Source organism: Phyllobates terribilis, unplaced genomic scaffold (genome assembly GCF_046119375.1).
Source record: "Phyllobates terribilis strain yellow unplaced genomic scaffold, ASM4611937v1 Scaffold_86__1_contigs__length_6382490, whole genome shotgun sequence".
Lineage (NCBI taxonomy): Eukaryota > Metazoa > Chordata > Amphibia > Anura > Dendrobatidae > Phyllobates > Phyllobates terribilis.
Window position 1 is genome coordinate 141,255 of NW_027362846.1, and position 26,336 is coordinate 167,590.

Here is a 26,336-nt window from a genome sequence, read left to right on the forward strand (position 1 = left end):
GACATAGATTTAAATTTAGAGTTCAGTGTTGAGCTACTTGTAAAGATTACATATTATTCGCTGAGGAAATAATGTTTAATTAAGTGGACGGTTTTGGCACACCAGCCCCAGACCTTTAGAGAAAGATCCACAACTGGAAAATTATTATAGAAATGAAGTTGCTGTTTTAATTTTCAGCCACTAGGTGTTGCTATTATACAGCCATTAATTGGCATATAGTGTTCGTTCTCTCTCTCTCTCTCTCTCTCTCTCTCTCTCTCTCTCTCTCTCTCTCTCTCTCTCTCTCTCTCTCTCTCTCTCTCTCTCTCTCTCTCTCTCTCTCTCTCTCTCTCTCTCTCTCTCTCTTTTTTGAAAGTATGAGAGAAAAGAAAAAAAAAAGGGCAGAAAAAATAAACTGGTCTCTTCACATAAGGTATTGTGTCCAGTCCAGAGAGGGGCAGGTAGCTATAGATAGGTATAGAAGAGAGTCTGTGTTCTATAGCTGGGTCTCCTTTTCTCTCTTATCTTCCTTCTCTGCAGCTTTCTTTGAGGGGGAGGGGAGGGGATGTCTGTGCCAGATCTGGGTTCTGTCTCTAGGGCCCAACAGTTCACTGTCAGTGTGCAACAAGGCAAGATAGTGAAGGCCGCTGCGGGGTTAAACCTCGGACAGGTCTATGACAGGTACACACAAGGGGCTCACAGTCTTTGGTGCAAGGGAGCGACACGTCCCAGATCCCAGGGGGGCCACTGCACTAGCCACCACAACACTACAAGGGCCCTCCAGAAGCAGAGTCCCGGGCTGTGAGTACCGCCGGCTCTCCCCCTCTGTTCTATGGGTGTCGCTGGGTGTCGCCGACGGGGGGCTGTAGTACCTTACAGTCAGATCCGCAGCTCTCTCCTGTGCCCCTTTGTCCCAGCCGGGTTTAGCGGTGTGGCCTCCGTCGCAGTCCAGGGAAAACTGCAGGCCCCAGCGTGACACGTGCCGAGCCCTCTCTCGCAGCTCCGCTCACAGCGGCCTCGGCTCTACGTGGATATCGGGGCCTCTAGCAGTAGGAACTCACCGCCGGTGCTCGTCTGGATACCAGAGGGAGAGTCAGGTAGCGCCCGGCTTGCTGCTCCAAATCGCGCTCCTCGGGTCCGTCGTGCACACGTGGGGAGGGCCGCAGGTCCCGGCCCACCAGCAGGCCTCAGCTCTCTGTGTATGAGTGGACCAGGTTAGAGCCTCAGTTCTGGGCCAGATGGGTTGGGGGGAACCTCTGGTGGATATAAATGAGTCAGGGAGGGAGAAAGGACCCGAAGGAATAAGGGGATTGAAGTGGATTTTTCCCTGGCACAGGAGCTCTCTGAGATACGTCCTTCTCCTTCAGATGCTGGCTCCCACCTTTTTTTTTTCTAGAGGGCGGTCACGCTGTCCGATTGTGGTCCGTGCTGGGCCACAGAAGCCTGTGACACCACAATCGCCGCTCCTGCTCCAGAAGACATCTGATAGACGACATCTGAAAGACAACAACTGTAAGTAGGATTTTTTGATCCCTCCTCATCCACCCCAATCCTCCTCTCCCCCTTCCCATACCCCTTTCTGCCTCCAAGTGCTGATCATCACTTCATCGCTCGACTGTTGTCCGTTTTTCTTTTTTTTTGCATTTCGTGCAGCGGCCGAGCGCTGATCAGTGACCACAGATCTTATTCCAATCGCATACCTTTTTGCCGTCCAGTGAGCGTCAGTCACAAATAGCCAGGGATCGCTAATCAGCAGGTGCTCTGCCCAAAGAAAGATTTTTCCTTTGATATCCTGTTAGCTGATAGAAGGTGGCACTCCAGCAAGCGATTGAATATGAAGATCCTTTATTCTTTACAATTTTAAAACATGGAGCCGGGAAAGCGGGAGTCCTTCAGGTGCTGCTGAACCGCCACTCAGACGCCCCAGGAGAAAAGATGAACCAGCGCCCTCCCCCCACTACTGACCCCGTGTGGACCTCGCCCCCCCAAAATTATGAGCCACTGATTCCTGATTTTGTGGCGGAATTAGGAATCAAGTTTGACACCAACGGCCTCACAGAACTAGACTTTTTCAAAGTCTTTTTCTCTGAGGATCTTGTAAACCTCATGGTGGGCCAAACTAATTTATACGCTCATCAATTTTTGGAGCAAAACCCCTCTTCATCATTTTCTAACTGGTCTCCTATACACGCAGTAGAAATAATGAAGTTTTGGGGCCTGGGATCCTGAAGAAGCCAGAACTTTGGCAATATTGGAGCGTTGACGTTTTGTATAACACTCCAGTGTTACAAATGGTCATGACCCGGAAATGTTTTCAGGCCATCCAATAGTTCTTGCATTACAACGATAATGCAAGGTGTTCTGCACGTGATGACCCGAACTTTGATCATCTTTTCAAAGTTCGGCCGATTATCGACCACTTCAACAACAAGTATGCTGAAGTGTACGTGCTCCAAAGGGACATCTGCGTGGATGAGTCCTTAATGGCTTTTATGGAGCGGCTTGGATTCCGGCAGTACCTGCCCAATAATAAGGCCAGGTACGGAATCAAGCTGTATAAACTTTGTGAGAGTACCTCAGGGTACACTCACAAGTTTAGAGTTTATGAAGGGAAGGACTCCCGGATTAAATCCCCTGAATGCCTCCCTGTTTTGGGAGTGAGTGGGAAAATTGTGTGGGACTCGTTGCACACACTGCTGGATAAAGGTTATCACTTGTACTTTAACTTTTATACTGGTGCCCCTCTCTTCAAGTCCCTCTCTGCACTACGTACCGCAGCCTGCGATACTGTCCGCAAAAATAAAGAGGCCTCCCAAAGACGCTAATTGGGCAGCTGCTCAGAAGGGGTGAGAGCAGAGCCCAATGTAGCAACCACTTTCTGGTGGTCAAGTACTAGGACAAGAGGGATGTCCTTTTCTTGACCACCATACATGGTGATGGCAGCACCCTCAGCACTGTACAAGGTTCCACTACACAGGTCGTCAAACCAGATTGTGTAGTGGGGTACAACAAGTACACGGGGGGAGTTGATCTCTCTGATCAAGTCCTCCTGCCGTACAGTGCTTTGAGAAAGGCCAAGGTGTGGTACAAGAAGTTGGCCGTACACATGCACAACGCTTTCCTTCTATCACAATGTAAAGGCCAGACTTCTACGTTGTACCTTCAGTTCCAGGAGGTAGTTATCAAGGCCCTGATATTTTGCAGTGGTGACGGAACGGGCCCCAGTACTTCCGGAACTGAAGGTCCTCGAATTGTACCAGACCAGCATTTCCCAGGGCAGATGCCTCACAGCTAAAAAAAAAGGTCACAAAAGAAGTGCCGAGTGTGTTTATAAAAGGTGAATACGCAAGGACACCATTCATCAATGTGACACCTGCCCCGACAAACCTGGCCTGTGCATGAAAGAATGCTTCAAAAAGTACCATACTTCCATGGACTACTAAATTAATTTCTGACGTATGACAACCTGACGAACACTACACAACTGACGTATGACACTACATTATAAGATTCACAAATCGGGTATCCGTTCCAAAAAGGGGGCACTTGTTGGCCATTTCCACTGTTTAGGCACATTAGGGGCTCTGAGAACGTGACATGATGCCCGCAGACTATTCCATCAAAGTCTGCATTCCAAAGCGTCGCTCCTTCGCTTCCTAGCCCTGACGTGCACCCAAACAGTAGTTTTCTCCAACACATGGGGTATCAGCGTACTCAGGAGGAATTGGAGAACAGATTTTGAGGTCCACTTTCTCCTGGTACCCTTGGGAAAATAAAAAAAATTTAGGCTAAAAGATCGTTTTTGTGGAAAAAAAAATTATTTTTTTTTCATGACTCTACGTCATAAAATTTTGCGGAACGCTTGGGGGTCCAAAGTGCTCACCACACTTCTAAATAAGTTCCTTAAGGGGTCTAGTTTCCAAAATGGGGTCACTTGTGGGGGGTTTCCACTGTTTAGGCACATGGGGTCCGCTGTCAATTCCAGCGAATTTTGCATTGAAAATGTCAAATGGCGCTCCTTCCCTTCCAAGCCCTGCCGTGCGCCCAAACAATGGCTTTCCCCCACATATGGGGTATCAGCATACTCAGGAGAAATTGCACAATAACTTTTGGTTTCCAATTTCTCCTGGTACGCTTGTAAAAATAAAAAAAAATTGGGGGTTAAAGTAAAATTTTAGTGAAAAAAAGTTAAATGTTCATTTTTTCCTTTCACGTTCAATTAATTGCTGTGAAGCATGTGAAGGGTTAATAAACTTCTTGAATGTGGTTTTGAGCACCTTGAGGGGTGCAGTTGTTAGAATGGTGTCACTTTTGGATATTTTCTGTCATAAAGACGCCTCAAAGTGACTTCAAATGTGACGGGGACCCCAAAAAATGGTTTGTAAACTTTGTTGTAAAAATGAGAAATCGCGGGTCAACTTTTAACCCTTATAGCTCCCTAAAAAAAAAAAAAATGTTTCCAAAATTGTGCTGATGTAAAGTAGACATATGGGAAATGTTATTTATTAATTATTGTGTGTGACATATCTCTCTGATGTAAGGGCATGAAAGTTCAAAGTTTGAAAATTGTAAAACTTTCCCCAAATTTCCATTTTTTCACAAATAAACGCAAGTGTTATCGAAGAAATTTTACCACTGTCATGAAGTACAATATGTCACGAAAAAACAGTCTCGGAATCAGGGGAATCCATTGAAGCATTCCAGAGTTCTTACCTCATAAAGTGACAGTGGTCAGAATTGTAAAAATTGTCCTGGTCATTAACGTGCAAACCACCCTGGGGCGTAAAGGGGTTAAACTGAATGATTTGGGTCAAACGTTTGGGATATCCTTCCACAAGCTTCTCACAATAGTTCGGTCGGAATTTGGGCCCATTCCTCCTGACAAAACTGGTATAACTGATCCAGGTTTGTAGGTCGCCTTGCTCGCAGCCTTTTCAGCTTTGCCCATAAATTTTCAATAAGACTGAGATCAGGGCTTTGTGATGGCCACTCCAAACCATTGACTTTGTTATCCTTAATCCACTTTGTTACCATTTTGGCAGTATGCTTCGGGTCATTGTCCATTTGGAAGACCCTTTTTGCCCATGCTTTAACTTCATGGCTAATGTCTTGAGATGTTGCTTCAGTATTGCCAAATAATATTCTTTTCTCATTATGCCATCTATTTTGTGAAGTGCATCAGTCCCTCCTGCAGCAAGACAACTCCACAACATGATGCTGTCACCCCCGTGTTTCACAGTTGGGATGGTGTTCTTAGGCTTCCAAGCTTCTCCCTTTTTCCTCCAAATGTAACAATGGTAATTATGCCCAAAATTTTAGTTTAATCAAACCACAGGACATGCCTCCAAAAATTAAGGTCTTTGTTCCTGTGAGCATTTGCCAACATTAATCTGGCTTTTTTAGGTTTCTTTTGGAGTAATGGCTTCTTCTTGGCAGAGTGGCCTTTCAGCCCATGTTGATACAGCACTCGTTTCACTGTGGATATTGACACAGTCTTACCAGCTTCCGCCATCATCTTCACAAGGTCTCTCGCTTTTGTCCTTGGGTTGATATGCACATGTTGGACCAAAAGCACGTTCATCTCTGGGACACAGAACCCGCCTACTTCCTGAGCGGTATGATGGCTGGACATTCCCATCTTGTTTGTACTTGCGTATAATTGTTTGTACAGATGAATGAGGCACCTTCAGGTATCTTGAAATTGTACCCAAGGATGAGCTGGACTTGTGCAAGTCCACAATTCTCTTCCTGGTATCTTGGCTGATTTCTTTAGACTTTCGCATGATGCTACACAAAGAAGCAGTGTGTGTCAGGTGTGTATTAAAATACATCCATACGTGTGTCTCTAAATAACTAAGATGTTGCCAAAAAAACGGAAGCTTCCAAACACGTGATATGTGTTGTGTCGGCGTCTCTGCCTCCTGCGCGGCAGAGACGTCGATCCACTCATCACCGTGGCTATGGTTCGGCGTTCCCCGCTATTTCCTCTGGTCTCACTGCAGCATCTTCCCAGGGTGCGTGCACCGCGCGCAGATCCCCCCGGGCACTGTACTCTTAAAGGGGCCGCGCGCGCCGTCCTAAAAAGTCCCTGGCCAATGGCCGGAGGACTGCCCCTATTTAAAGCACCTCCTCAAAAATGGAGGTGCCTGTGCAAAGTTGTGGTTTGTGTTCTAAACACTCTTTCCAGCCCTCAGGTCCCAGTGCTGCCTGCCTGTCTATCAGCCATGTCCGCCTGTCAGTCTGCCTGCCAAGCCTGCCCGTTTACCTGCATTGTCTATCAACCATGCTCATCTGTTGTGCCTCTTGGCTTTAGCCATCAGTCCCGTGGGAGTCGCCTGCTCTCACTGGAGGTCGGTCCCAGTGTGGCACCTGTTCCACCTTCTCCGTCCCTCCTTGGTTCACGGAGTCGATTAAGCCGCCGTGTAGCCAGGGTCCAGTTACGCCCCTCTGGTCCCTCATATCTCAGCACAGAGGTTCCACCACCCGGACCCGTAACAGTATGATCATATGGGCAGTCCAAAATTGTTTAAAGGTATAGTAATCTTAGTGTATGTAAACTTTTGACTTTGCAGTAAGTAATAAATATGCCTTAAAACATTCTCTCTCTCTCATTATTCTGGCATTTGACAAATATTAAAAATTATGGTAATCCTAATTGACCTATAATGGGAAAGGTTTATTCTGATTTAATTTCAGATATTGAGAAAAACGTGGATACAGTGAAGGAAATAATTATTTGATCCCTTGCTGTTTTTGTAAGTTTACCCACTGACAAAGACATGAACAGTCTGTAATTTTAAGGGTAGGTTAATTTTAACATTGAGAGATAGAATATCCAAAAAAAATAAAAAAAAATACATTGTATAAATTAGATAAATTTATTTTCATTTTGTAGTGACAAATAAGTATTTGATTCCTCTTGCAAACAACACTTAGTACTTGGTGGCAAAACCCTTGTTGGCAGGCACAGCAGTCAGACTTTTTTTGTAGTTGATGATGAGGTTTGCTCACATGTAAGGATGAATTTTTGTCCACTCCTCTTTGCAGATCATCTCTAAACCATTCAGATTTTGAGGCTGTCGCTTGGCAACTCGGAGCGTCAACTCCCTCCATAAGTTCTCAATGAGATTAAGGTCTGGAGACTGGCTAGGCCACTCCATGACCTTAATGTGCTTCTTTTTAAGCCACTCCTTTGTTGCCTTGGCTGTATGTTTTGGGTCATTGTCTTGATGGAAGACCCTGCCACGACTCATTTTAATGTCCTGGCAGAGGGAAAGAGGTTGTCACTCAGGATTTTATGGCACATGGCTCCATCCATTCTCCTATTGATGCGGTGAAGTCGTCCTGTGCCCTTAGCAGAGCAACACCCCCAGAACATAATGTTTCCACCTCCATGCTTGACAGTGGGGACGGTGTTCTTTGGGTCATAGGCAGCATTTCTCTTCCTCCAAACACACCGAGTTGAGTTAATGCCAAAGAGCTAAATTTTTGTCTCATCTGACCACAGCACCTTCTCCCAATAACTCACAGAATCATCCAGGTGTTCATTGTGCAGGTTCGTCTGAAGTTTGCCATGTGCCTCCTTGAGCAGGGGGACCTTGCGGGCACTGCTAGATTTTAAACCTTTAAGGCGTAATGTGTTACCAATGGTTTTCTTGGAGATCATTAACAAGTTCACCTGTGTAGTTTTAGGTTGATTTCTCACCTTCCTCATGATCAAGGATACCCCACAAGGTGAGATTTTGAATGGTGCCCCAGATAGATGTCGATTGACAGTCATTTTGTATTTCTTCCATTTTCTTACTATTGCACCAACAGTTGTCTCCTTCTCACCCAGCGTCTTACTTACAATTTTGTAGCCCATTCCAGCTTTCTGCAGGTCTATGATCTTGTCACTGACATCCTTAGAAAGCTCTTTGGTCTTGCCCATGTTGTAGAGGTTAGAGTCTGACTGATTGAGTCTGTGGACAGGAGTCTTTTATACAGGTGACTATGTAAGACAGCTGTTTTTAATGCAGGTAACGAGTTGATTAGGAGCGTGTAACTGGCCTGTAGGATCCAGAACTCATAATGGTTTGTAGGGGATCAAATACTTATTTCTCACTGCAAAATGCAAATAAATATATCTAATTTATACAATGTGAGTTTCTTGACTTTTTTTTGGATATTCTATCTCAATGTTAAAATTAACCTACCCTTAAAATTATAGACTGTTCATGTCTTTGTCAGTGGTCAAACTTACAAAAACAGCAAGGGATCACAAGGGCTTCTGAGGTACAGCCACCAGTGAGCGGGGTCACCATTGTTGAGGGTGCCAACCTCGTCGGCTAGGCAGTATAAGCTTTGTTTAGGTACAGGATAGGGTAAGGTAGTGACTGTGTCAATTATTTAGCAGCATCATTGTTTAGATCTGTTTATATACATCCACAACAAGCCATTCAGCTTGTAATTTTGCTAGTTTGAGCTTGGTTTAAATTGGCATACATTCAGCACATAATGCATGTTTACAATGGCCATTAATCAGAAAAAAACTACAAGAAGAAAAATGATCATAAACCCTGCTGTAAATAAATAAAAACCAAAAGTGCATTTAAATAAAATAGGGTTCTTAGTAACACTGTTTTTGATCAAAAATAGCATGAAAGCTACCATGGCAAGGTGAACCTATTCGGGATAGTCCTACTCTGTCTAATATTAAAAACTTTACCATGTGTCAAAGCCTCAAACTTCTGTGTGTGAATCAGACATGAGATCTAATGTGATAGAAGATTACAGTGCAGGGAAGATGGGAAACATTCATATAGCCTGCCAGTGGTGATGTAGTCAGTGACGGACTCTGGCCAAATATGTTTCTAGAGCTGTAGTAGAAGATGAAGATGTCGTCCTCATGATGAGGTAGTTATTCCTCATGTCACGTGTAATGAATATCTCCTGCAGTATTGCTAATGCTGATTCCAGTGTCGGTAAATGAGACGAGAATTAGCTTTATGGAAGATGAGTCTTTGAGAAATGTGTTCAGCTGCCGACTCCAAGGAAGAAACTGCTTGTTGTCTGTGGCCTAAAATATATATGTTTTATTACTAGATGTAAAGCAGAAAACTAAATACCGTATTTTTCGGACTATTAGACTCACTTTTTTCCTCCAAAGTTTTGGAGGAAAATAGGAGATGCGTCTTATAGTCCGAATGTTGGGGGATGAGGGGGTATATATATGATGTGTGGGGGGAGCGGTAGCGGCGGAGGAGTGGGGCACAGGAGGCAGCAGCCTACACTGTCCCCGCTGCTAAAGAAAATTAATATTCAGTGCTCCCCACGCCCATGGGAGCGTGAATGAATATTTAACCTGTCTCTATGCTCATGGTCGTGGAGAGGGAGTGAATATTCATGCCCTTTAATAGCTTGCACACGCGATCTCCCAGCAGGAGCTGTTCTGCAGCTGTGTGCCGGCTATTAAGGCGCATGAAGTCACTGTGACTTCCGGGAGCTGATCTCTCCTTGTGAGCCGCGCATGGTAGTGACGCCAGGCGTGGCTCACATGACAAGATCAGTGGGGCAGACAGGACGCAGCGCTGGAGGAGAGAAGAAAGGGGAGTAGGAGTGTTTATTTTTATTTTTTTATGTGCAGCATGATGGGGATGAGGGGTACCATACATACCAGGATAAGGATGAGGGGGCCATACATACCAGGATAAGGATGAGGGGGCCATACATATCAGGACAGGGATGAGGGGTGCCATGCATATCAGGACAGGGATGAGGGGTGCCATGCATATCAGGACAGGGATGAGGGGGGTGCCATGCCCACCAGGACAGTGATGAGGGGGGTGCCATGCATGCCAGGATCGGGATGTGGGGTGCCATGCATGCCAGGATCGGGATGTGGGGGGTGCCATGCATGCCAGGATAGGGATGGGGGGTGCCATGCATGCCAGGACAGGGATGAGGGGGGTGCCATGCATACCAGGACAGGGATGAGGGGGTTGCCATGCATACCAGGATAGGGATGGGGGGTGCCATGCATGCCAGAATAGGGATGGGGGGTGCCATGCATGCCAGGATAGGGATGAGGGGTGCCATGCATGCCAGGATAGGGATGAGGGGTGCCATGCATGCCAGGACAGGGATGGGGGGTGCCATGCATACCTGGATGGAGGGATGCCAGGCATACCAGGATGGGGATGGGGGCCACGTATAAAAGGAAGGGGGGCATATAAACCAAGATGGGGGATATTGTTAGAATTTGAGGACATTACCCCTATACCAGTGTCAGCAATGTCAACACATTTTTTGCTTAATTTTTTTTTTCTATTTTCTTCCTCTAAAACCTAGGTGCATCTTATAGTCACATGTAAAGCGCCATGGAATAAATGGCGCTATAATAATAAATAATAATAATAATAATAGTCCGAAAAATACGGTACTGTAAAATAATATATCTCCTCATATGTTTCTGTGGCATCCCGGTTCACGTTCTACTGCTGCTAAATGAGACAGTTGTAGTGTGATAGTAGACTTGTTCCAGTGTGGGCACTGTGAGTTAGGAGATATAATACATTGCATTGTAAATTGGACTTTCCTGCCATCTACTGGCCAATGTGTGTATATGAAAGGTAAGTGATTCTCCTCACAATAAGCTGCCATAGAAACGGCTGTGGGGAGTCTCCCAGCTCAGGGCTCGCACACTGACTGAGCACTGGTACAAATCAGTAGTGGGGGGTTCAGCCTAATGAAGATATAGGAGACAGACACTATTTCTCACAGAAGAGTTTCCATGCCAGTCCACGCTGGGGGGACATTTTTCTCCACATAATCTCCTTCCAAAAAAGACAAGCGTCTTCCAGTCAGGAGAGAGAACGCTGTTCGTGTGCTCTCCTGCACGCTGGTTATACTGTTTGCTTCTAGCCGGGACCAGATCCACGTGGCGGCCACACCACCGACTTTTTGTTTAAACCTACCCCCTGCGAAAGGGAACGGTGGGCTAAAAACTGTGAGCACACCCAGACTTTAGTGTGTTTCCACGGAGAGCCAATCTCTGAAGGTCCCTCCATCAGTGTAATATTTCTTGGACTGCGCATAGCATTTCCTCTACTAGCAAGTGAAGAGGACTCGGCTCCAGCCGCCCTGAGAGGCCATAACCTCGCTTGTCTCATGGGGAGAGAACCATTACTTTCATATGCACAAAATACTGTAAACTTTGCCTTCAAGAGAGACTGTACCCCGTTACCTCCTTCAGTAAAATTATGTTTACAAGTTCACCTGCGTGTCTGGCTGCTTGAGTTTGCACAAACATCACGGGCACTCCAAACTTGCACCCAGACACCACAACTACAGGAGTGCCCCCTGGGGGTCCTATACCATCCACAAGTGCCACCTTCCGCTTTTGACAATTGTTGTGGACACTAGGGAAGTGTTTAGGGGTCCAGAGACCCACTTCAGTTACTGTGACATCATTATCTGTTGCCTTTGAGACTACATACCCCAGCTGGCCCTTCTGCAACATCTGGCGCCTCCCCAGTGGCCCACCACATTTCCCCTTATTATCTCCAGTAATTGTATTATTACACAGGATTTTTATGATGTTACATCGGCTCATCATCTTCTCATTCAGGTCCCTACAATATCGGATCCTCTCAGTGAAGATCTTCTATATAAGAGAATTATCCTTATTGACCCATCAAAGATGGATATGGACAGAGACAAGATGGCGGAGAGGATATTCCACCTCACCCTAGAGATCCTCTTCTGGCTTACTGGAGAGGTGAGAGATTCTGATGACGTCACATTACCTCATTCTTATCTATGGGAATAACAGATGGACAGAACTGGAGGGGTGAGGACTCTGGAAATGTCTGTAGTGAGATTTATTAATGTGTCTCTCCATAACCAGGATTACACAGTAGTGAAGAAGACCTCTAGTGAGCGCTGTCAGGACCCTGTGTCTGAGGGAGGGGGAAGACCACTGAGCCCTCCACCTCACCCCCTGATACATGAGGACATTAATGACCTGAAGATCCTAGAACTCGCCTACAAGATGATTGAGCTGCTGACTGGAGAGGTGACACTGCTGGAAATGCTGGGATATTATACAGTAACGCTATGAAGGGATCGGGGATGACGGTATCATTGTATGTGTCAGGTTCCTATAAGATGTCAGGATGTCGCCGTCTATTTCTCCATGGAGGAGTGGGAGTATTTAGAAGGACACAAAGATCTGTACAAGGACATCATGATGGAGGTTCCCCAGCCCCTCACATCACCAGGTAATAGACCGGACTGAAGCCTATAACTATCTGTATGTAAAGAATGAATTCCCTGTATGTGTTTCCTCCAGATATATCCAGTAAGAGGACAACACCAGAGAGATGTCCCCGTCCTCTTCTTCCACATGACTGTAAACAAGAAGATCCCAATGTTCCTCAAAATCATCAGGTAGATGGAGAGAAGGTGTCATGAGATCTATAATGTGTAGACAGCTGTGAAGGTCTTGTGCTCAGTCTTGTTTTATCCACCAGTATTATATGTTTTATACTAGCTATTGAACCCATTCTACGCCCAGGTGGCGAGCATTTTTATTGGTATATGGTCTCCCATGCTGGTATTTGTGCTGCCCCCATCCTGTCCCCACCATCCTATCCTGGTATGCATGGCACCCCTCACCCCCAAATCCTGGTATGCATGGCACCCCTCACCCCCAATCCTGGTATGCATGGCACCCCTCACCCCCAATCCTGGTATGCATGGCAACCCTCACCCCCACATCCTGGTATGCATGGCACCCCTCACCCCCAATCCTGGTATGCATGGTACCCCTCACCCCCCAATCCTGGTATGCATGGTCCCCTCACCCCGCAATCCTGATATGTGTGGTACCCGTCATCATGGTATGCATGATCCCCCTCATCCCACAATCCTGGTATGCATGGTCCCCTCACCCCCCAATCCTGATATGTGTGGCCCCCTCATTCCTTTCACACTGTACACACATACAAAAAAATAAACAGTTATACTCACCTTTCTTCTCTGTGCTCCAGCGCTTCTGCGCCCTGTTCTGCCGGAGGCCGGGGGAGGAGTGCGTCGCCGGAGCACTGCGCTGTCTGGCGCCATTTTGCTGAACATACACTGTAAATGTGTCTTCAGTAAAATGGCGCCAGATAGCGCTATGCGCATGCGCCGATCCGACGCCTCACTCCTGCCCCATCTCCGACGAAGAGAGGCGCCGCGGCAACGCTCCTCCCGATCAGGTAAGTATGGCGCCGGAGATTGCGGTATGCGTTCAGTGCCTACGCATACAGCGATCTCCGGAGCCATACACACCCCTCTTACCTGTAACGGCTGGATGCCTGATTCTGTCTGGAGCCAGACTGCGCATCGCGCATGCACAGTCTATCGAGGCTTCAGACAGAGACACGCATCCCCGGTTATATTATAGACTATTGTAATGAGAACAGTCGAGATGGCAGGATTAGAGCTGATCATACATGTGACTTCTCCATCTGTCTGTGACTTTTACAATATTTGTTTCAGGGTGAAGATCTGACCCATATTAATACTACAGAGACATATGTGAGGGGTGTTGAGTGGTGTAAAGAGGAGATTCCTACATATGACTATCCAGGTGAGTAGTGACCACTAAATGCAGAGAAGTCACAGATTCTTCTCAGTCCCCGGCTGTGGCTGCTTTATCGGTGGTGTAGTCCGGCCGTATCACAATCGTGTGATCACCATTTTGCCTCTAGACCACAACATTCTCCTCCACCCAAAACTGTTCAAATCATTTTGGACATTGAAATCCCTTTTCTATAGAACTTACAACCTGGAGGATCCACCTACCTCCTGGGATTAGTAGACGCTGACCGTTACCTGCCCAGATCTGTAAACTACAAAAAATAAATAAATAAAAAGATTATTATTATTAACTACAAAGCTAAATTACAGCATATGAAGAATGTGCTGACAAGTTAGAAAATCACTTGAAGAAAAATATTATGATGGGCCTGTAAGAGAAAGTGGAGGGTAATGATGGTGTTGGCTTCCTAGATCCCTGATATCTTATTGGATGAATCTACCTTCTCTCCCTTCTGTGCTGCTGAATGTGCTCATATGGTCCCTACAAGACCAGGTCCAGTCTTTCTGGCCAAACTTCACTTTTATGATCGACAACATTAAATGTGCAGTGAGGCCAAGTGTGAATTTCTGTACAATAACAACAGAGTTTCCCTTTATCCTGACTTTTCAATTTCTTCTAAAACCAACTAACTTCAAACAGGATTGTGATAAACTATACAGAAAGCATTACACCTGTGCCATGATATATCTCTAAGCTGTGCGTGGCTGATGGCTGTAATATACATTTATTCCCGCCTGCAGGAGATGTGTTGGCTCCAGCCCTGGTTTCATGGATTCACTCCACGTCATAAATTCCATTATGTTTTCAATCCTAAGGAATTCAGATTACTGCACAATCTCTCCTGAAATGGGGGCGCTAATACTTTCTCTACTCTTCTGGTCAGGACTCATAGTAGCTCCAATGGTCCACCACAAATGAGTGCAACTCCAGTTTAGTTTGTAGTTCTCCTCTCATACATACATTGTTGTTGAGGATGTAACATAGAATAAAAAAATAAGTTATTTTTTCCAGGTTCATTCTGTATGATAGTTTGATTGTGTTTGGATCGGCCGGCCTCACTTACGTTAGTCTGTAACTCCCTTGTAGCCTTTAAAAAAAAGGTCTCCATTGACTCTCCCAGGTGCCCGAGATCTAAAATTAAGACCTTTTCAGCTCTGCACTATTATAAATAGTTCTCTTTAATAAAAGTATATTTTTTCTTGAATCTCATGTGATAGAAAATATTTATTAGACCTTACAATAATTTAGATTGCCAAGAGCCACCAAGCCACATACTATAATTACCCCAGAGAGGTTTCACCATTAGTTCTCATTTTTTACTGATGAAGACTCATCATTTCAGGAGATGTGTTATTGTCTATACTCACAGTTTTGCGCATCACCCTTTAACCCCTCTACATGGATCTGGCGTTACACCGAGACCCCTAGGCTTGGGCCTTGGTGTTACCTGCTGTTCTGTGGAGTGAGATGGGAAGAAGAATAGTCAGGTAGTTGGGACAGGACCAGGAAAGCAGAGAAAATACAAAATCAGAAAACACAAGAGTAGTCAGTAAACGGGCCGAGGCCACAACAGGAAATAAATACACAAGCCGGGAGCTGATCACAGAGGACTGACCCAGAGGAGAACAAGGCTGTATCTGGCAGCTTCCGGCAATATGCTTCCAGCTTTAGTAGGGTGCGGTGCTTTCCAATTGGCTGAAGTAGGGAGCAGATTAGTTCAGCTGGACAACACACCCACCATGCTGCCAGACTGGATGGTACTACAGGTCCCAGGCACCCTAATCTTAGTGGCTGGACAGAGCCTGCGCCGCCCAGAGCTTCTGATTCTGACGTCTCCTCCATCACCAGCGCCGCCTGGAGAATGAATAAGGCGGCTCCTGCTGAGAGAACCAGACGTCGTAGGAGCAGATCCCAGAGGAGATGGGACCCACCATTTGCAGAAGCCCTAATATGACATAATAACAGAAAACCAGAGCAGTAATAATCTTTATTTTCTTTATATATACAGTATATATATATAGCGCCAACATACTCCTCAGCGGTTTACATACATTATCATCGCTGTCCCCATTGGGGCTCACAATCTAAATTCCCTATCAGTAGTATGTCTTTGAAGTGTGGGAGGAAACCAGAGAAACACGGGGAGAACATACAAACTCCTTGCAGATGTTGTCCTTGGTGGCATTTGAGCCCAGGACCCCAGCGCTGCAGTACGAACCACTGAGCTATCGTGCTGCCCTAAGCAGGGCAGCACAGTGAAATCCACATAAAGTGACTCCATTGCTCCATTGTGTAATTTTTAACCCTCAGGGAATTAATCTAAAGGGGTAGTGACTATTTTGATTCTAGCGGCACTTTCCGGATATTAAAACGCAGTAGATGTTGGAGAGTGAAAATTGCAATTATGCCATTTTATTGCCCAACACATAGTGTCCAGATTGTGCTCCAGGAGACACACACCGTAAATTAAGTGGGTTCTTCTCACTATAGTAATGTCAAATACATGGATGCTAAATGTGGTTTGGGCACACTGCAAGGCTCAGAAGCAAAGGGGAGATTTGACTTTGGGAGATCGGATATTGCTGGATTGGGTTATGGAAGCCAGGTTGCTTTTCAAGAGCCTTTATGGAAACCTCTGTTTTTTTTCCCTTTTTCACCACCTGAGAGAGGGTATCCGCCCACCAAGGGTACACGCGGGAGTGCAGTGATATTATGCACCCTGTGGCTAAGTGCGCTGGCAAGTGGGACTTCCGGGGCTGTGCACATGCAGGGCACGTGTCAAGACGTTCCGGCACGCCCTGCTGATGTAGCGTGCCGGGACCAGGACTACACACACGCAGGGCGCATGTTCGTTTAAGGCGCACCCTGCTGATGTTGCGCGCCGGAATGCTGGTCCATGGGGCTGCGCACACGCAGGGCGTGTGTCAAGAAGTGAAGCTCCCTGCGGCAAGAGCCGCAGTCACCAGAGCAGCAGCAGAAGCCACCAAAGCAGCCTCAGCAGCAACAGCAGCTCCATCAAGGCCGCAGCAGTGTCAGTAGGACAAGCGGCAGCAAGACCAGCCAGAGGAGCAGGGCAGGTCGCGAGTCCACCACCTCCAGCCGGGAGCGATCATATGAAATGATCCAGCCTGAATCTCCGGTACCCTGAACGGCAGAGTAGTGAGTGATCTATGTGAAAGTTCACCATAGTAGATGGGTCCCTTTTTTCTATGTATTTTTTCTACTAGGAAAAACCCAAAAAGTGTAGTGCCAAGAGGAATAACATGGAGTGTGCGCTGTGCGGGGTTAATTCTCCCAGCACTTATACTAAAAAGCTTAACCCGAGTTGTATCCAAGAAACCATATCAGAGGAAACACCTAATTTTGCTATGGATTTAAAATCTTTAATCCAGACGGAGGTTAGGGACTCCCTAAAGACGTTGGCTATACGTAAAAAGAGTAGGAAGCTGAGACGTCATACATCAGACTCAGAAGAATCTGTAGTATTACAGGGCAAGGGGAAGTCTGTTTCCTCTCCTACCTACTCGTCATCCTCATCATCATCATCTTCCTCAGATAGCGATACAGGAGGTAGGCCGTGTTTTCCAGTGCAAAACACGGATAAGCTGATTAAAACCATCAGAACATCTATGAGCATAGCCGATACCAAGACCCCTAGTACTGTTCAGGACATCATGATTGGGGGTCTGGATCAGAAGAAGAGGCGCACATTCCCCGTCAATGAGAGGATTGTTTATCGACAGGGAATAGAAAAGACCTGATAGGAGAGGGCAGTTACCATCACCTTCAAAGAGAAGATACCCGTTTGAGGAAGAAGAATCAACCAGGTGAGATAAAACCCCAAAAATTGACGTGACAGTATCAAAATTCTCTAAAAAAAAATCCACCCTGCCGTTTGAGGATTTAGGAGCTTTCAAGGATCCTCTTGATAAAAAAGCGCAAACCTTATTAAAACAAACCTGGGAGTGACTAGCGGGAGCATTGAAACCGGAAGTCGCAGCCACTTGCACAGCCAGGTCAATGATGGTCTGGTTTCAGCATCTAGAAGACCAGATTAAAGGGGACATTCCAAGGGAAAAAATCCTGGCCAGTCTTCCGCTAATGCAGGGGGCGGCTGCCTTCCTCGCGGACGCGTCGGCACATTCAATAAGGCTGGCCGCCAGATCAGCGAATTTATCCAACGCAGCTCGCAGAGCTCTGTGGCTCAAGAGCTGGTCAGGTGATGTACAGTCTAAGATGAAACTGTGTTCAATCCGTGTGAAGGGGAGTTTCTTTTTGGCAAAGCTCTGGATGACATACTGGATAAAGCCACAGATAAGAAACACAGGTTTTCCAGTGTGTTGATGCCTCAGTACAAGACTTCCTTTTGTAAAAGGAAGTATAGCATAGCTACATTTTCCAGAGACCAGGGCAGATGGAAGGACAAGGAGTGGAGGCTTCATGTTCGGAGGTCCTTCCTTTGAGAACAGAAAAACCCCTAAGTGATGGGCCTCCCCAGGTAGGAGGAAGACTGTCCCACTTCCTGCCTACCTGGGAAAAAATTACATCCAGTGCCTGGATATTAGGGATTATAAAGACAGGACTGAGACTGGAATTCAGATCCATTCCCCTGCAGACCTTCAGGATTTCGTCTCCCAGGAGGCCCAGAGAGCAAACATCCCTGGAGCAAGAGGTATTAAACCTAATGGAAAAGAAGGTTCTGAGAGAGACTAATAAGCGAGCAGGAGAAAGGATTCTATTCGCCCTTGTTTCTGATAAAGAAGCCGGATGGCTCCTTTAGAACCATAATCAGCTTGAAGGGCCTAAACAACTTTCTAATCTACAGACCCATCAAAATGGAATCTATAATATTAGCCATAAAGGTGTTGTTCCCGGGTTGTTATGAGTGTCCTCGACCTGAAGGACGCTTATTACCACGTACCAATCCATACAGGATACCAGCAGTATCTGAGAGTAGCTGTGTATATCATCAATTGTGTGAGGCAATTTCAGTTCACAGCTCTGCCCTTCGGCCTCTCCATGGCTCCGAGAATCTTTACGAAGATCATTCTGGAGGTCATGGCGCATTTGAGAGAACAAGATACTCTAGTTGTCCCTTATCTGGACGACTTCCTGGTAGTATGCAGATCAAGAGAGCATTGAAAACTCGCATTGACAAGAGTCAGAGCCAGCCTGATCAATCTTGGATGGATACTGAATCTAGAGAAGTCAAGCCTGGAGCCTCGGAAGGTTCCGTCTTTTATAGGTCTTATCTTGGACTCCGAGGGATAGACTTGTCTACTACCGGAAGACAAGAAAAACAAAATTATGTCCCTAGCCTCAGGAGTAGTCAGGAATCCATCCATGACCCTAAGGAAAGCAATGTCTCTTTTAGGTACAATGACATCATGTATCCCAGCAGTCCAGTGGGCTCAGATACACTCCCGATATCTGCAGCAAGATATCCTAGCAGCGGAGAAACAACTCAGGGGACACTTGGACAGGAAGATGACACTTTCCAATACAGCCATCAGCTCAATCGCATGGTGGCTGGATCGGGAGAACCTGTCACAGAGAGTTCCCTGGTTGTATCAGGTCAGGGACATAATTACAGCGGACTCAAGCTCAGATGGCTGGGAGCACATCTGGGAGATCGTGTAATACAAGGAATCTGGTCGGACAGCGAGAAAGCCTTCTCAAAACATGAAGGAGCTGTCGGCGGTAAAGAATGCAGTAATGAAGTTCAGTTCCCAACTACAGGGACAACACATCCGAATTATGTCAGACAACAGGACAACAGTCGCCTATGTCAATCATCAGGGGGCACGAGATCCTGACCTCTCCTGTTCGTGAAAGAGCAGATTCTACAGTTTGCAGAACAACATCAATTTATGCTCTCGGCTCTGCAAATAAGAGGCAAAGAAAACTAAAGATCAGATTTTCTGAGTCAGAATATACTGAAGCAGGGCGAATGGGAGCTGAATCCAACAGTATTCCAGCAAATTGTGGATCGCTGGGGTCAATCAGAAATAGATCTTTTCGCAAACAAACGAAACAGAAAAACAAGGATCTTCTGCTCCTTAAATCCAAAAGAAAGTATTTGTAATGCAACATTGGTTGCATTACAAATACCCTGGAGCTTTGGGCTAGCCTATGCTTTCCCCCCACTAATGTTATTGCCAACAATTTTGAGGAAGATCTGAGAGGAGCAGGCAAGGGTCATACTAATCGCCCCATTCTGGCCCAAGAGACCCTGGTTCACCTGGAAAAAGAGGATGTCCCAGTCAGATCCATGGGTCCTTCCAGATACTCCAGATCTCCTCAAGCAAGGCCCAGGCTTTGATCTTCAGAGGTTGGGCATTTGATGGCCTGGAGTTTGAAAGGTGGTTACTAATCCAGGAAGGATTTTCCCTAGGTCTAGTAACTACTCTGCTCAAAAGCAGTGTGACGACTAAGATCTATTGTAGGACATGGTCAAAATTCCTATCTATTTCGTTTGTCAGCTAAGGTTAAAATTCCTATAAAGCTATTCTGGAATTTCTTCAAAGGGTCTTAGATATGGGGTTGGCTACCAGTACCCTTTAGGTGCAAGTATTAGCGCTTGGAGCTTTATATAACTATAATTTGGCAGCAGATAGATGGGTTATCAGGTTTAAAAAGGCGTGCAATAGATCCAGACCTATTGCTACCCCGAGAATGCCTCCCTGGGATCTAAACCTGGTCCTGGAAGCCCTGACTAAGTCTCCTTTTTGAGCACTTAGGAAGCGTGACAGAAAGAACTCTCACTCTGAACACAGTGATACGGATAGCGCTAACATCAGCCCGTAGAGTTAGTGACTTACAAGCTCTGTCAGTAAATCATCCTTTTACACAGGTCACTGTAGATGGAGTTACATTAATACCAGACCCTGCCTATTTTCCGAAGGTGGCCTCCAAATTCCATAGAACACAGGAGATCATTCTCCCCTCATTGTATCCTAACCCAAAAGATTTAGAGGAACAGAGGCTTCATACTCTAGATGTTAGACTGGTTTTGGTTCAGTATTTGGAGGTAACAAGGCCTTGGAGGAGAAGTGATGCCTTATTTGTCTCCTTCCAGGGAGCTAGTAAGGGACTTAAAGTTACAAGGGGAACTATAGCTAGATGGATCAGGGACGCCGTTAGCTTAGCATATTCCCCTAGTAATGTGCCGGTTTCAGAGAACCTGAAGGGCCATTCCACAGAGCTGGTGCAGCCTCCTGGGCTGAGAAGGCGGAAGTGTCCATTGATAACATATGTAAGGCAGCAACATGGTAATCTCCTTTTACCTTACCATTACCGGCTTGATCTTTCTTCATCTGCTGATCTATCCTTTGGGAGAAAGGTGTTGCAAGCGGTGATCCATTCCTAAGGTGTCTGTTCTATATAAATCTCAGGTGGTGCTGTCATAGGAGAAGGGGAAAAAAATCATAGTTACCTACCAGTAACGGGATTTTACAGAGCCCATGACAGCACCCTTGTATACCCCCCCCTTTTTTGATCACTTATGGTGTTCTCTATATATGGGTGTATAGTCAGAAATGTTTTATTGGTGGTTGTTGTGTACTAGCATACTGTCTGGAGGTTCTCTAAAACAAAACTGATGCGGAGGAGAGGTACCGCCTTTTTTATTAAGCAGGTTTCCTGTCCTTGGTGGGCGGATACCATCTCTCAGATGGTGCTATCATGGGCTCTGTAAAATCCTGTTACCGGTAACTATGATTTTTTTCTATTTACAGACGATGGACCTGAGTGGGGCTTGTTGTTTGTGAGATGAGTAGAAGTTTTTATTGGTATTATTGTTGCCTACATAACTTGCTGGCTTTTTATTCCATATTTGGGAGGCAGAATGAACAAACAGTTGAAAACCACACTCTACTGGTTCATCCTATGAGGTTTTCTATTAGATTGTGAAATGTCAGTGTCTTGGTGAATAATTAATTCAATATATTTACATAACTTGCCATTATTATAGACAGTTTAAGTACAGTAGAAATTTTAAAAAATATAAAATCCAAGGATATTTTATTGAAAAATAATAGATTTTTATCTTGGCAGATGACTGTACCTGGAGATCAGAGGGACGGCCGACATCTTCAATCTTTAAATCAGAAGATCTTGAGATCCCACAGGATACAATTGAAGTGAATGCCATTACTCCAGATATACCATCATCCCTTCACAGCAAAGATCTGTCACCTGATCCTTTGAAACAGGTCCTGTCTTCTGATTCATTACCGACTACTAAGGAAAATCATAGTCACAAATTAAGCATTAAAAAACAAACTGCTCCTAAAGAAAAGAAGACATTTTTAGAATATGGAAATAGTTTTCCTCTCAAAAAATCTCTTCCTAAACATCAAAAAATTCACACAGCCGAGAATAGATTTTCTTGTTCCAAGTGTGGGAAATATTTTAACAAGAAATCAGATCTTGTTAGACACCAGAGAACACACACAGGGGTGAAGCCTTTTTCATGTCCAGAATGTGGGAAATATTTTAAACAGAAATACCATCTTGTTAAACACCACAGAACTCACACAGGGGAGAAGCCATTTTCATGTTCAGAATGTGGGAAACATTTTAAACAGAAATACAGTCTTGTTATACACCAGAGAACTCATACAGAGGAGAAGCCTTTTTTATGTTCAGAATGTGGTAAACATTTTAAACGGAAATACAGTCTTGTTATACACCAGAGAACTCATACAGAGGAGAAGCCTTTTTTATGTTCAGAATGTGGTAAACATTTTAAATGGAAATACAGTCTTGTTATACACCAGAGAACTCACACAGGGGAGAAGCCTTTTTCATGTTCAGAATGTGGTAAACGTTTTAAACGGAAATTCCATCTTGTTGAACACTACAGAACTCACACAGGGGAGAAGCCTTTTTCATGTTCAGAATGTGGGAAATATTTTAAACAGAAATGCCATCTTGTTGAACACTACAGAACTCACACAGGGGAGAAGCCTTTTTCATGTTCGGAATGTGGTAAACATTTTACACAGAAGTACAGTCTTGTTAGACACCAGAGAACTCATACAGAGAAGAAGCCATTTTCATGTTCAGAATGTGGGAAATATTTTACACGGAAAGCAACTTTTAATAAACATCAGAGAAGTCACACAGGGGAGAAGCCTTTTTCAAAATTCAATTTTTATTGAAAGGTTAAATAATTTTCAATTACAAAAATACAAAAAAAAAAGAATAACCAGGACAATATCAGCATCAGTATATCATAGAATATAAGTATAAGGTCCAATAAAACATCAAGTTATAGGAAGAAAAAGGAAGGAAAGGAACATTTTACGCCAACAGTATTACAATTATGAAGTTACTAAAATCCAATGGAAACTATACATAGTGCAGCCAGGCCCGAACCAATGCAGAGCACAATCCGGACAGAGAAGAAACGCACCAGAGAAAAGGGTGGGTCACATTAGTGTGATGTAAGACGGTAGGCATCGGATTCCTGGAATTCAATCCAGTCTCTCCAAGACTCACAGTATCTATCACAATCAGTGGGGGATCGGGCAATCAAATGTTCCATCCTATTTAGAAGAGCTATGTCACAGAACCACTCCTCCAGAGTAGGTGGAGAAGTACTTTTCCAGTGACGAGGAATGATATTCTTAGCAGCCTGTATAAGGTAGCTTACTAAAGACCTTTTGTATTTGGTGAGACTAGTTGGGATCATAAAGAGCAAAAGAGATTTAGGAGAGTCGGGCAGAGAAGCATTTTTCATGTTCAAAATTTGGGAAATCTTTTAACCAGAAAGCACATCTTGATAGCCACCAGAGAACCCACACAGGGAAGAATGCAGCAACTACACCCAATTGGTCTTTGTACAGACAGGCCCTAGCTGCACAACTAAAAATAACACCTCAGACCTAAATCCCTAATAGGCAGTTGAGGAGTTTCTCTTACCTCCTGAGGAATCAGAGGGGAGGCAGCAACACACTGTCAACAAGGGGAAAGAAAAGTGTGAAGATATGGAAACCCTGAGTGAGAAACTAAGACACATTCATATAGGGCACAGAAGGCAAGCTAATGAGGACCAAAAATAAAAGTAATAAGTATAACTTCCCAGAAACCTAACCGTGGTAGAAAGAAAAGGTACTGGGAGGGAAAGAAAACAGACAAGGAGGATTGTTTCACCTTTGTGGTGAAACTTACAAAATTCATCCTCACCCACAATTATTTGAATTTGATAACATTTATCTATAGGAGACTGGTACAGCAATGGGAAGTAAAATGGCTCCACAGTACGCAAATATTTTTGTGGCCAAGCTTTATAGTGACTTCTTGTCCTCATGTCCCATCAGGCCTCTTGCCTACTACCGTTACATTGACGATATTTTAATCATCTGGACAGAATCTCAGCAACAGCTTAAGACGTTCCATGAACACTGTAATCAATTTCGTCTCACCATCAACTTAACACTCAACTACTCCTGTACTGAAATTAACACCTTGGTGGCCTCAGAAAGACCTTTTTGAACGAGGACTACCATACAAGAACAATTGTAAACCAGATTGCAAGAGCCACCAGAATATCAAGGAATCATCTCCTACATTTCAAAACTAAACAAGAAAGCAATCTGGAGTCTCTAGTAGTCGCCTACAATCCAAATCTGGAGATGCTAATGGGAGCTGCATGGAAATTACAACCATTATTACAAAAAGATGCCGATTACAATCTATATTTCCAGACCCCCCACTTCTGTGATTTAGGCAGCCCCCAAATCTAAGAAGCATCATCATCAGAAACTCCCTGTCCTCTCCAACAGCTACAGGAACTTTTCCCTGCAGCCAGAAAAAATGTAAAACCTGTCTATTTATAATGACCACTGACAAGATAAAGATTCCCAACTCAAATCAGGAGACAACCACAAGATCCCAGGTACTTTCAGCTTCATCACATCTAATGTAGTGTACTTAATTATATGTACCAAATGTCCAGCTGGGGGTCTGTACATAGGGGAGACAGGGCAAAAACTTAGAACAAGGATGAATTCTCATCGCCACACAATAAAAGAAAAAAGATTAGATCTACCTGTGGCCAAACATTTTTTATCCCTGATCACAGCATCATGGACATGAAATTACTTGTATTAAAAGGTAACTTCAAATCTCAGAGAGACAGAAAAATGTGGAATTGCAAACTTATGACAATCTTTGACACACTCACAGATCAGGAGTTAATGTGTCATATGGATTTATGTCAACTAAGGAACGTGCTCCTCAGACCGTTTTGGGCGTCACAATCATGGACCAGACCTCAATCACAGGACAATAAAACTTTCACACTCCTTATCAATGAACTGTTCCAATATTCATGGCCACAACTGCTTCTCCCTCTCCCATACTAATAGTTCTGCTTCACGCCACTTGTCTTATCTATTGCATTATTCCTGTGCCCTGTTGTGTATAAATATATGACACTTCAGATTTTGTGTTATACTGTGTCTGAAAAGAGACCTGAGTAGTCTTGAAATTTTTCAGTTAGCCAAAGGTATCAACTACTGAAGACTCTCAAATTTTAATATTTTTCTCCAAACAGCAATTTTAAGATTTCTCCACAGGTGTTCAATGGGATTTAGATCCAAGCTCATTGGCGGTCACTTCACAACTCTCCAGCACTTTGTTTCCATCCATTTCTGGGTGCTTCTTGATGTATGTTTGGGGTCATTGCCATGCTGGCAACCCATGACCTAGAACGCAAACCCAGCTTTCTGAGACTAGGCACTACATTGCCACACAAAATCCTTTGGTAATCTTCAGATTTCATGATGACTTGCACACAGTGAAGGCACCCAATGCCAGAGGCAGTAAAACCACTCCAAAACATCTTTGAACCTCCACCATATTCCACTGTAGTTACTGTGATCTTTTCTTTGCATGCTTCATTCTGTTTAAACAGTAGAACGATGTGCTTTTACCGAAAAGCTCTATATTGGTCTCTTCTGTCCACAAGACGCTTCCCCAGAAAGGGTTTTAGCTTACTCATGTACATTTTGGCAAACTGCAGTGTAGCTTTTGTATGCCTCTGTGTCAGCTGTGGGGTCCGCCTTATTCTCCTGCCATAGCGTTTCATTTAATTCAAATGTTGACGGCTGGTTCACGTTGGCACTGAAGCACCCTGAGCATGCAAGACAGCTTGAATTTCTTTGGAACTTTGGTGGGGCTACTTATTCACCATCTGGACTACCCTTTCGTCAGTTTTTCTTCTGTCCACATCCAGGGAGATTAGCTACAGTGACATGGGTTGTAAATGTATTGATTATGTTGTGCACCATGGACAAAGGAACATCCGGATCTCTGGAGATGGACTTGAAAAATATCAAGAATTTCAAGATTAGAACAATTTTGGTTCTCAAGTCCTCAAACAGTTCTCTTCTTCTCTTTCTGTCCTCCATGCTTAGTATGGCACACGCTTGCACACAATGCAAAGATTGAATCAACTTCTCCCTTTTTATCTGGTTTCAGGTGTGATTTTCATGTTGCCCACACCTGTTACTTGCCACAATTGAGTATGAACGAGTTTCACATGCTTGAAACGAAGTTGTTTACCCACACCCCACAATTTTGAGAAAAGGTGCCAACAATTTTGACCGGTCCATTTTTTGTGGTTTTGTGTGAAATTATGTTCACTTTGCCTTTTTTTATCTGTTTTTTTTTTTGTGTTGTTCACATACACATAAAGGAAATAAACATGTATAACAAAATA

At 44.6% G+C, this 26,336-nt stretch overlaps 1 protein-coding gene across 1 annotated transcript; it reads left to right on the forward strand.

The window, feature by feature from the left end:
- The first annotated feature begins 1,070 nt into the window (after positions 1-1,070).
- Positions 1,071-26,336, forward strand: LOC141197688 (uncharacterized). Its single transcript, XM_073662777.1, has 6 exons — positions 1,071-1,491; positions 11,588-11,737; positions 11,867-12,034; positions 12,116-12,214; positions 13,504-13,594; positions 21,662-26,336. Exons 2-6 carry the CDS (start codon positions 11,660-11,662, stop codon positions 22,768-22,770), a joined length of 1,545 nt encoding a protein of 514 aa, XP_073518878.1. The 5' UTR covers positions 1,071-1,491; positions 11,588-11,659; the 3' UTR covers positions 22,771-26,336.

What these genes read in the sequence shown, in the direction of transcription:
- LOC141197688 (XM_073662777.1), top strand. Translation starts at nt 11,660, where the DNA reads ATGGATATGGACAGAGACAAGATGGCGGAGAGGATATTCCACCTCACC. An exon ending in TCTTCTGGCTTACTGGAGAG is followed by an intron (nt 11,738 to 11,866) that starts GTGAGAGATTCT and finishes CTCCATAACCAG; the next exon opens with GATTACACAGTAGTGAAGAA. An exon ending in TTGAGCTGCTGACTGGAGAG is followed by an intron (nt 12,035 to 12,115) that starts GTGACACTGCTG and finishes TGTATGTGTCAG; the next exon opens with GTTCCTATAAGATGTCAGGA.